We start from the raw sequence: 11973 nt of genomic DNA on the forward strand, positions 1-11973 counted from the left end.
TAGGCAGCAGCTCTGTCTGGGGGCATGAGGCATTGTGCCAAGCTCCGGTGCCGAATACGTGAGGGGACCGCTCTTGCAGAATGCCTTCTTAGAGATCCAGTGTATGTATTAGTGTATGCAAAGCTCTCCGATATTTTTACTAGTTTAGGAAACAAAACAGTACTTAGTTGAACCATGTTTCTCAAACTTTACTGACCACAGTCCTTTTCCTCCACCATGAAACACCCTTTAGGACCTCCTCAAACCCAGCATGGGAAGCATTGTGTATGTGAGGTTAGTCCTCTGCCACATTCTTTAAAATACAGGGAAATTTAGTTATACGCAGTAACAGAAATTAGGTTACCTGTTTAACCCCGAGGCCCCGTCTTCACCCAGTAACATGCATGTTGTTTGAATTCAGTTTTGGAGGATGGAGTTTTTGCAAGTTCCTGAAACACCAGCTCCAGAGCCCACAGAAGCCCTGGAAATGCAGGAAGACTGTCCAGAAGCACAAATAGGTACTTATGTTTCCTAAAACGTTATGTAAGCGTTTTCCTGTTTTTTGAAGTTGTTGTGTATAAACGTCATCAAACAGCATAGACCAGAGCCTGAGTGGGCCGGGCGCACGCTGGGCTTCCTCTGGCTCCCTGGGCAGCGCTCAGTGGTGAGGGCCTTGGAGATGGCTCCGCCTCCCGGTGTAAAAAGTTACCAGGTTCTTTGAGCACCACAGGCTTGGGCTTCCCGTTCTAAGCTACGAAGGAGGACCTAGAGGTCGAGGAACTGGACAAGTAAGACGACCCGCACCTCAACCCATGTCCGTTCCGCCCGACACTTGGCGGGCTCAGTAGGAATGTCAGGGTGGCATAGGGTTTGTAAACTGAACAGAGGCGAGCAGTGTCCCTGCCCTGGGCCTGCACAGGAAGGGTATTTGTTCAGACAGAAGCCTGTCGTCTGTTATCTGTGAAGCACTTTAACGTTTTCCAGTGAACTATAGAGATAGCTGATTCCTATGTAGCAGGGGTGGGGAACCCTTTTCTGCCAAGCTCCATGTGGGTATTTATAACATCATTCTTGGGCCATACAAAATCACCATAGCCTGCTATATCTAGTCACACGTTTAACCAATTCACCCCTAATGCTTGGGATTCTGTGGGCCTTTCATGCCCTGCAGGCCGGACGTCCCCCACCCCCGCTATGCAGAATGACTGGCTGTAAAACCAAGCTGAGATCTGGGTTGGGTCGCTCATGTCCAGAGAACTCACCCCCCTTTTATTTAGAACAATTTTTGCAAGAGTCTTCCCAGAAAGTGTTTCAGGTTTGACCTTTTGACTGTTTTTCTGTGGTTAATTTTTTGGGCACTGGGAGTTCAGTGTGAGTTTGACAACATGAGGGAGTTACTAAGGAAAAAGGCTTGTTATCAGAAAGGCCCAAATCACTTCTCTTTGTAAGTTGAAATTAGTTTTTACTTTGTTTGCCAGAAAATGAATGATCTGAGGGACAGGGCTGTTTAATGCTTGTATTAATTTAATGCATGTAAATTTCTACATAGTCAACTGCGGCTCCACTGAAAAGGCCATCTGAGTGTCTGGGACATAAGAGTTCAGTTTTGTGTCAGATATTGGATTAAGTCCAGTGAGAAGTGGTCACATTCCCTTTAATAACACTTTTCAGTGAAGAACAGTGGAAGATGAGATGGGATAGTGGAATGGAGGAAGGGGTCAAACTCAGGAGGAGAGACATGGTGTAGACAGGGTTTGGCAGAGAGTGGAGAGCAGCCCATGGGATGGGTTGACTTTGGACGGTGCAGAAGTTGGGAGTTGAGGGTAGTTTCCTGGGTGAAAGTGAAGACAAGACAGTGGTTCCCTGGAAATCAAAGCTGTTTCCAAGACTGCTTGTTTGGAGACCTGAAAGTTCATAATCCCAAGCCATTAGGGTGAAAAAAAATCCACTTAAATTAGCCAGCTAGACTACTGCTGTTAAGAGCAGAGGGAGGCCAATGAAGTATTTGTCTTGCTAAAAAATATGTATGTGTAATGAGTTAGTGCTTGCATACTTATTCCTGCTTTCACTCCTCTTTTCCAGTTACATATGCTGGTTTTTTGTAAATTTTCCCTCCAGTAGACTTTATTGCTAGGAAGTTGAGGTGAGGAAATGGAAATGGAAAAGAACCAAAAAGCTTACTAAATGAAAGCTTGCTTCAATAATTCGTCTGTGTGGTCATTTATGTTGACTGCATGTGGAAGGCACTATGTTTGGGCCCCTCCTGTTGAGCTGACCACTGTCCTATAGAAAGACTGTCCAAAGGTAACAAGGAGTCCACTGGAGAGAGAATTACTTTCTGCTACAGGAACCAGGTAAATTTCAGAGAACAAAGTGTGTAAGCCATGCCTTGAAAAAAAAATAATATATATATATATATAATACATGGAAACACACAGATTGGGAAGATGGCTCTAGGTCGAGCCAATGGCATGTGCATAATAAGCCACAAGGAGCCAGGCTGTGTGGATGAAACCATTAGAGAGTGTGAGGCAGATAGTGAGAAATTCACAAAGGCTTTGGCCAGATTGTGAGAGAATGAATGTTTTGGCCAAAGCGTTCTGAAAACTCAGAAATTCTGCCAGGGGTTTTTTCCTGTATGTAATCCAGTTGGAAATTCTGGCAATTTTTTATTATGTTAAAATACTATGTCTACTGTGTCTCAGCTGATAGAGGAATGACCACCAGTAGGACACAGCTGGGTCTAACTCTAACATACATGTGTTTTCTAATCCTCCCTATGACAGGACAGGAAGCCCAGGATGAGGACAGTAGCGACTCAGATGCTGATGAGCAGACCGTCAGCCAGGATCCCAAGGATGTGCCCAGCCAGCCCCCCAGCACCAGCCTCAGGCCCCGGGCAGCCTCCTGCAGAGCCACGGCCGCCTGGTGCACCGACAGCGGCTCCGATGACTCCAGGCGCTGGTCTGACCAGCTCAGTCTGGATGAGAAAGATGGCTTCATATTTGTGAACTATTCAGAGGGCCAGACCCGAGTCCACTTGCAAGGTCCCCTTAACCACCCTCACCCTCACCCCACTCCCATGGAAGTTCGGAATTACAGCAGATTGAAACCTGGTAATTGGAAGTCAGGGGTCTGTGTCGGGCTCTTTGTGGGTGGTCTGCGTGCTAGTGGATAGGGCAACGGGGTCTGGCTGCATCTGAGCCCTGTCCCTATGACCTGGGCCACCCACAGAGGCCTCTGAAATGTCTTCTTATGGAAAGTGGATGTAGAGATTATATCCCAAATGGTGTTACAGTATGTTTGGCATTTTTGAAAGAAAAGTTCAAAACAAAAACCTCATTCATTCACAAATCATGAGAGTTTTTGAATAGGCAAATTATTGGTTACAGATAAATAAAACTGTATTCACAGGTAACTTTGCTTTGACTGAGATAGAGGCAACATCCTCAGTTGGAGAAGTTATCTTCTTGCATGGAAAATTTCCCCTTCTCTGTATTCGTCTTTGTAAATGAGGCGTTCTCCAACCTGGCCCAGGGTCGGTGTTAAGCTAGATTGCTCTACCTTCAGCTGAGGCAGCAGATGCTGAGAGCTGGAAAAGCTGCTGTAACTGTACGTTGCAGCACCCTATCTTTTGAGGGCACCATGTTAGGGTACACCTAGCACACGTTGGCTCCCTCGCTTCAGTCTGTCCTGTGTTCCGCTGCAGGGTACCGGTGGGAGCGGCAGCTGGTGTTCAGGAGTAAGCTGACGATGCACACGGCCTTTGATCGGAAGGACAACGCGCACCCCGCAGAGATCACGGCCCTGGGCGTCTCCAAGTGAGTGTCGGGCCCTTTCCAGCTGCTCGTCCAGCTGAGTCCGCTGCGGAGCCGGGGCCCACAGTCTTCAGGGAAAACAGATTTCAGTTCATACTATGGCTCAAAAAGACAAATCAGAAGTTTGTAGATTTGATTGCTGAATTAAACAAACAAAAAACAGCTTTGCCTTCTCTGTACTTCCAAGATACAGCAAGATTTGATCCAAAGAGAGTTATGATGGAAGTATAAATTCAGGCCCAGTTTTTTGTGGTTTTTTTTTTTTTTAATAGATTTTATTGATTTTTTACAGAGAGGAAGAGAGAGGGATAGAGAGTTAGAAACATCGATGAGAGAGAATCATCTATTTGTTGCCTCTTGCACATCCCCTACTAGGGATGTGCCCGCACCCAAGGTACATGCCCTTGACCAGAATTGAACCTGAGACCTTTCAGTCTGCAGGCCAACGCTCTATCCATTGAGCCAAACCGGTTTCGGCCCAGTTCTCTTTTTGTATCTTCCTACACACGACCCCAACCCCAACACACACCCCCACCACCACACTCCTTCCCCACCCCCCACCCCCCCCCGCCCCCCGAAAACCAGAGAGCCGCAGAGTAACAGAAAGACCTTCAGCCACGTGGCTGTGCTGGAGCCGTCCCTGAGGGGCTCTGTGCTGTGTCTCCTGCAGGGATCACAGTAGGATCCTGGTGGGTGACAGTCGAGGCCGGGTGTTCAGCTGGTCTGTGAGTGACCAGCCTGGCCGCTCTGCTGCCGACCACTGGGTGAAGGATGAAGGCGGGGACAGCTGCTCGGGCTGCTCGGTGCGGTTTTCTCTCACAGAAAGACGGCACCATTGCAGGAACTGCGGCCAGCTCTTCTGCCAAAAGTAAGATGCGATGCACCCTTTTTGAATTCCTGGGGGTTATGTTCTCATAATGTCCATTATGCTCAGCGCATACATTCTGATTGCTCCTGGGCCTCACTGCCGTGTGCTGTCAGTCTAACCCTGACTTCACTTTCTTTCTGTTCTTTATTGTTACAGTTGTGAGATATTTCTGTCATACCGGGTCACCCAGGACTCAGAATGGGAAGTTGTTAATATTTCACTGTATTTCTATATAAAACATTTAAGTCTTCTTTTCACCCTCACCAATTTTTTCCTCTTCTCCATATTGTCTCCAAAACAGTACCATGTTATGCTTTGTGGATTTGCAGTTTTACTTAAATATAGCACCTTCTGTAGCTGGCTACAGAGATACTTTCACAGAGAACACGAATTGTATCATTGTTTTTGAGCCAGTTATTGAGACTTTTGTGGGTGCTGGTTACCGGAAGAGGCGTGGTCTTTTGGTTGTACTGACCAAACGCTCACAGGACTGCTGTCATGTGTCATCCCAGGCGAGTTACCCTCTGAGCTTCAGTGGCTTCATTTGTAAAATGTGGATGGTCACCCCTTACTTCATAAGAGGTGTTGAGAGGATTAAATGAAATCATTGTATGAGGTTTATAAACTGTCATGTGCAGAGTCTGGCTGTATAGATATTCAACAGAAGGCATTTGTAATTGTTGATTTTTATTTTTTTCACCTTAATGTATTTAAGCTTTTCTTTGGGGAAGTCTGATTCGAGATGAGGTGCCCAAATGTCATTTCAGCCATTCCTTTTGGGACTTCCCAGGAGGCTGGGAGAGGGTTCTGGACTGTGGCTCTGTATTCTGAGGAGCCCACTCTGTAAAACCCAGTAACAGTGAACACCCCTGCGTGTACACTGGCACACATCTGTTCTTTGTAGTTTAATTTTCAAAATATTGTTTAAATGTAAGTAATTATTTAAAGTATCTATTGCTATCAACTGTTGGATGGAGACCTTATGTGAAAAACTGACCAAATAGTGATTGATGATGACAGAGCAGGCGCAGAAGGCAGAGCTGTGCCGGAGGGTGTGGCCCGCCCTGAAGTCCATGCCCTTCGGTCGCTGAGAGAGCTTGTCAGCACTCCTGAGGTTCTTCTCAGAGTCCAGTAACTGCTTTAAACCCCTTTAAAACTACTTTAAGCCCATTTATTCCCTGGACATTGTACTGATAGATTAATAGAGGAAATAGAATTCGTGCTTTAATATTGTGAGAAGCCAAGCTTGAAATGAGTAAATGCCATGTCCAAGGTCATGCACTGCTTTATTCCAGGAACAGGAATACTTTTAAAAGAACTTGAACATTTCCTAAGTATAATCTTCTTTAGGGAATTCTATCAAAATAAACAGAAAATGAAAACAGTTGCACCAAACATAAAAGCCAAACTATTTATTTAAAAAAACAAATAAGGCGTGGATCAAACCAAGTGTTTAAATGCCCAAAGGAACTTGATAATGACCAAAAAATATATGTTTGTATTGATTTTAAAGAGAAGAATAGGGGGAGGGAAGAAGAAACATCAATTGGCTGCCTTCTGCATGCCCCCTACTGGAGATCAAGCTCACAATCCTGGCATATGCCCTGACTATCCAGATCACTATTGAACAGTGATCTTTTAGTGCATGGTTGAACATCACCATGTTCAACCAACTGAGCCACACCGGGCAGGGCCAAAGTGTCTTTTAAAAAGGTTAGTAGGTCTGCCAAGAGAAAAAGCCAAGCTCCAGGTAAAGATATTGGCATACTTCTGAGTTCACAGGGCATGGGGAGCGGTCCTGCCCAGGAAGAGTGGCCACACAGCTGCCCAGACCCCTTGGCTTCATCCTGTAGGAGAATCTTAGTTCTTTGTAATTCTCCTCAGTCAAATAAATAGCTCACTTTGATTTAATATTTCTTTTCTTCATAGACTGACAAACAATACAGCATTTCTTTTGGTCCCTTGTCAAGCACATGACACAAACCAGTCTTTGGCATTCACCTGGCATTATGTGGTTTTTGGCATTATGCCGCAAGATTTCCTTCTGATTTTCACATGAGTGTTTCTCAGCCCAGTGATCAAACATGGAGAGGAAATATAATTACTGGATTTTGCCTTTCCTTCAGGTGCAGTCGGTTTCAATCAGAAATCAAACGCTTGAAAATCTCATCCCCAGTGCGAGTTTGTCAGAACTGTTACTACAACTTACAGCATGAGAGGGGTTCAGAAGATGGGCCTCGGAACTGTTGAAGATTCCAAGCTGACTGGAGACCACGGCTGTAGACCCTCCCGGCTCCCCGCCCCACTCGGAAAGGCATCAGATCGTCTCCGTTTACACATCGCTCACACCATGCTCGGAGTACTGAATTCAAAGGGATCATTGGATAAACGGGTGAAAAATACGGTAACGGGACAGACACTGTTCTGGTGACCAGCACAAGAAGAATAGGAGGTGGTTCTTAGGAGCAACATTGTCAATATCCGCTTCTCCCTGTTAACATCACTGTCTCCAAGGGGAAATCCTCACTTAGTCACTGTTTGTTTGTTTTTGTTTATTTGTTTTTGTGGTTGTTTTTTTTTTGTGTGTGTGTGTGTGTATCATTTTTATAGAGCTGCTCATCCTTATTTGGAAAAACCAATAACAAAAAAACAAAAAAAAAGGCTTTTAGCAAATGGTTGTAAATCTGACTTCTTTGCAAGTAACTGTGTATATTGTAAATAGGTATAAATGCCTTTTTTCTAAATAAGGACTTCACTGCCTGTAACATGAGACTTCAAACTAAACCACTTACTCAATGAACTTCTTATGGTTTGTCTGACATCTCTCACCCATTAATTATAAACATGTTTTTTTTTAAATCCTCAAAGGGATTATCTGTGGTCTTCCCCCGCCCCTTTCAAATCCAGCCTGTGTGCTCAATGTTTTTTGGTTTTGTTATGGTTTTTTTCAAATTGGCCCAGAGTACCTTCACTTAAACTAGGCTAGTAACCAAAATAACGTGGGCCTTCCCTAGGAACAGTGAGGGAGAGAAGGAGTCCAGCCCTAAGATACCTGGGAATAGCGGAGCATCTTGCACCGGGCTCACACCATCTCAGTGTTGGTCTGATGTCACAAGGCCCCTGGGGAGCTTCTGTTTGGACTGCCATTTGGTCATCGCAAACCTTAGCATTGCTCAGAGGCGGTCAGGGGATGGGTGCGATGCGGAAACAGCCCTGACTCAACTAATGGCAATATAATTGCATGTAACCCAAATTAACTTCTCTTGCATAGTACATAGTAAGTATGTGTCTTTGGTGACACTAAAAGTTCTACTATAGCTTATTTTCAAAAAAGGGTGGAAAAAAAAAAGGTGTACAGAATTAACATATAAACCTTGTTGTAAAACTGGATCATGTCAGAACTGCTTATAATTAACCTTTACCATTTAATGCCATCTACCTGAAAACAGTGAGATTTATACTGTATCAATGTCTATTTTTTTGTTTTTTGCTATGAATATAATTACAGTATTTTAATATTTAGTTATTTAATTTGTTCTACTAGTTGGCAACAGAACACACAGATCCAGGGAGACTAAAGCTGGTAGGGGCTAAGAGATAAGCTTAGTTTACAGAAGAATGGCTTTGGTGGTGGGATTTTTTAAAAATGTGTGTTATGTACATAAATATGTATATATATAAAACAAATGAAACAATTAATCTAGATTTTAACATTTTCAGATATTTAGTGATAATATTATGAGCAATTCTAAAAGCCCAGTGATTTGAAAAATGTAGAATCCTTTATGGCCCAAGGAAGGAAGGACAGGCCTTCATACCCCATGGAGGTACCGTGCACAGGACAGTGGCTTCGGCTTTCCGAGTCTTCATCTTCAGGCCCTGGTGACAGGCACACTTATGCACTAAAATGCACACATATGCACACGCGTTCAAAAATAGGCATTGGTACAACAGCAATCTTGTACCGAACAGGTTGAAACCAGCTTAAGAACAAATTTGTTCTTCCTGATAACTAGGTCTCCAAGAGAAAATATAAAGGCTGCTTTAGTGCCTTATGCTTACTAAATTTACACCTTTATTTACCCAGGTTTGAGCCTACAGTCTATATTGGTGATTACATATCAGAATTGATTAAAACACTTCCATTTCTAAAAGTTCAAATATAGCAGTTAATAAAAAGGATTATTGGCATTAATACCTTAACTTGAAGAAGAGTTGTGTTCTGTTTTCCTTTCTGTGTCTTACTCCTCCCATGCCCCCCCTCCGCCCCATCTTACTTTAGTTCTAACGAATAATACTGGATGTTCACCCCTTGCAGGAAATCATACTGTGGCATAATTGAGGGCTCCGTCCCTGCCCGGCCCCATAGATGAGTTGTAGCAGTGTTATTCTACACTTTTTCAAAGAAGCGTCCTCCTTGTGTACAGGAACTATGTTTACCCCCAACCCAATGGCAGAGGTGTTCTTTGAAGACTTGAATATATGAATGAGTGTATGTAGTTACTTAAAGGTTATTCCTCTTTGTAATATGAAGTTATATGGGATGAACACTTTTAAACTTTCCGACACAACTTCCTTGACCAGAAGATGGAAACCAAAACTCTTGTTGATAGTATTTCCTCTGGCAGCTGGTGCTGTGGGCAAGTGTTCTGTTCAGTGGGGTTTGGTGTGTGTGTTTGTGTCCAATGCAGAAATCACAGATCACTCACATATACAAGTACACTCACGTGCATAAACTCGTTTCTCTGAATGTCTTCCTGCGTTCCATGTAAATTTGTCCGCCAACCTCTGTTCTCAGCCTGCACATCCACATCCATGTGGTCCGATTCTCTGTCTGAGAGCGCCTCACAGGGCTCCTGCTTGACCTCCATCGTTCCGTTGTTCATCCATCCGCCCATCTCGCCATGTATCTGTCCATGTGTCCTAACGCGTGTGTGGTGTGCTACTATGATGTCATGCTTTGGAAGAGAATAGCTGCCCATAGCGGCCATCCGTCTGGGTAATAGCAAAACACTCTAGATAAGTTATTTTGCACTTTCTTATGTATAAAGTTGGTAGAAACTTATTTTGGCTTTGTATCATTTAAATACATTTTGTTTTGGTAAATGACTTGTGTATAAAATATTTATGCTGTTACAACTGTTTTTAGAAAGTATTTTTAATTTCAGCAAGTTTGGTTACTTGTTGCATGACTATTAACACGGCTGACTTTTTGTGTCAGTGCAATGTATATTTTTTTGTCCTGTTATTAACTTGTAAGCCCTAGAAATGGCCAATTATTTGTACAGCAACAGAAGTAAATTGAAGATACTGGCTAAGACTGGATTGATTGTGGACTTTTGTACTATATTGCAGAATTCAATACCTGTTTGGTGGTTATGTAACAGGCCTGAAGAATTACTACTAGTGTGCAATGTGTGATAACTGAATGTTCATTGTATATCTGTCTCTGATGCAAAAAGGTAGAGTAACACAATTACAATACATGATTAAATGCAATAGTCCAGGTACTTTTTTTTTTTTTCCAGATAAATACCTACTATTCACCATCCAGGGGGGGTGTGGGGGGATTGTTTTTAAGCCAGTTCTTTAGGGGAGGAAAAAGAAAGCAGAACTGAGGTCTAATAATCCCCAGACTTTGTAAAAACTGAGGTCTCGTAGTTCCCTAAACTTTGTGTAGTTTTTTAATAGTTGTAAATGTATCTTTCAGGAGCACCTGCTAGAGATCTCAGCTTGCAGAAGTTTGGCTATTAAGTTTGGCTCAAGTGCTAGTCTGATCCATCTCTAAATTCCAGCCTCTCTGCATTCTGAGCTTCCCGGATGTGTGTGGGCAGCCGCAGGGAGAGGAAAGGGACTTCTGGGAGACATAACCCTCCCACTTGAGTGGACCTATGCCCCAAGACCACATTCCACATTGCATGGTTGTGGCTCTTTTTTCCTTGTTCCCTATCCATCATGTTGGGAAAAGTAAGCAACAGTGAAGTAGCTATCTCCTGCCCCTTCCAAAGTCACATGAGGACTCTTCCGGTGTCCTGTCCCTCTTCTGTAAGCGCGCGTGCACACACACACACACACACACACACACACACCGGCATCAGTCTTCTTTACAGACTTCCATCTGAGAGGTTGGAGCTCAGATCTGTTCTTAACTGTTGCTAGCTTATTTGGTTGTAAACAGCCTCCTCAGCACTTCAGTGACTTGCTTTTTCCACTTCCTAAAGGTATTAATAAAAATCCCAGTGTGTGTTCAGCTTGAACACAGAGCCCCAAATTTGAAGGTATTGTGCTTATTACAGATTCCACTTTACAGGCAGAAAGTATAGGAATGCCAAAACTTCTAAGACAATAGGTGTTTTTTCAAAAATAAAATTAAGGGAAAGCCAAGGGCAGTTCCCATTCCTTTGATGTAACACTGCCCATCGTTCTAATGGCTTCAAAAAGAGTTGCAGTCAAGGATGGGCACTGCAGGAATCAGTTTAAAGGACAGACATTCAAGTAAGTGCCTTTCCTGCCATGTGCTTATCTGCAATAAGATTTCCTCCTCACCCCTCATTGGGACCCATTTGGAGCTTCGGAGAGGAAGCAGTCCGATGGAATTAGGCCAGCGTCACATCAGTTGTCTCCACTTTATCAACATGTTCCACACCCACTATAAAGCTCTTACCTACTGTCCCTTTGGACTTTTGTAGATATGGCTCCAAGTCAAGCTGCCACACTGAGATGGCATGATGGTGGGAGCGCCCCAGCATAGAAATGAAGAACGAGGCTGCTGCTGTCGCCTGCCAGGAACTCCTGAGGCTCCTGCGAGCACCCTGTGCACCAGGTTCTACGTGTCAGGGCCACCGTGAGGGCGCGGCAGGGGGCTAAGATGGCGATTCTTCTGTTGTGGCCGCAATTCTTCAAATGGCCCAGGAGGATGATCAGCCAGCACTCGGGGGAATCAGGAAAGAAAGCCTTTATTATGCAGCGCTGCTAGTCCCGGGGATTCTGATCTGCCAATGTGGGAGGTTTGATATTGAGATGTATATATAATATATATTTAGTGGCGGACCCCTGGGGTGGGCTTTGTAGTTCCACCCAAGTCAGTCAGAATGGGCTTGTAAGATTCCTGTTTAACTAGATCCTGAACAAGGCTGAAAGCCCCCAGCGTTGTCCCCTATTTTCCTTCTCGTTTCCTGCCTCTTGTTAGCCTTTGGGATTACAGAAGACTCGGGTCTTGGGGATAAGGTCACGGACCACTCTAGCTATTTCCTACTGAAAGGGGGTGGGGGGAGGAGGGGCAATGAAAATTGGGGTGTATTATCATCA

General features: G+C 44.1%; 1 protein-coding gene across 12 annotated transcripts in view; it reads left to right on the plus strand.

The window, feature by feature from the left end:
- WDFY3 (WD repeat and FYVE domain containing 3) overlaps positions 1–7209 on the plus strand; it is a 242839-nt gene extending 235630 nt beyond the window's left edge. For all 12 annotated transcript variants that reach the window (XM_045571089.1, XM_045571051.1, XM_045571067.1 and 9 more), the window contains 5 exons: positions 401–497; positions 2766–3095; positions 3689–3800; positions 4468–4665; positions 6792–7209. In XM_045571089.1, the coding sequence (XP_045427045.1) occupies positions 401–497; positions 2766–3095; positions 3689–3800; positions 4468–4665; positions 6792–6915 (861 nt within the window). In that variant the 3' untranslated portion in view covers positions 6916–7209. The remainder of the gene's footprint in view (positions 1–400; positions 498–2765; positions 3096–3688; positions 3801–4467; positions 4666–6791) is intronic.
- The last annotated feature ends 4764 nt before the right edge of the window (positions 7210–11973 follow it).

Source organism: Pipistrellus kuhlii, unplaced genomic scaffold (assembly GCF_014108245.1).
Source record: "Pipistrellus kuhlii isolate mPipKuh1 unplaced genomic scaffold, mPipKuh1.p scaffold_m20_p_1, whole genome shotgun sequence".
In the NCBI taxonomy this organism is placed as follows: domain Eukaryota; kingdom Metazoa; phylum Chordata; class Mammalia; order Chiroptera; family Vespertilionidae; genus Pipistrellus; species Pipistrellus kuhlii.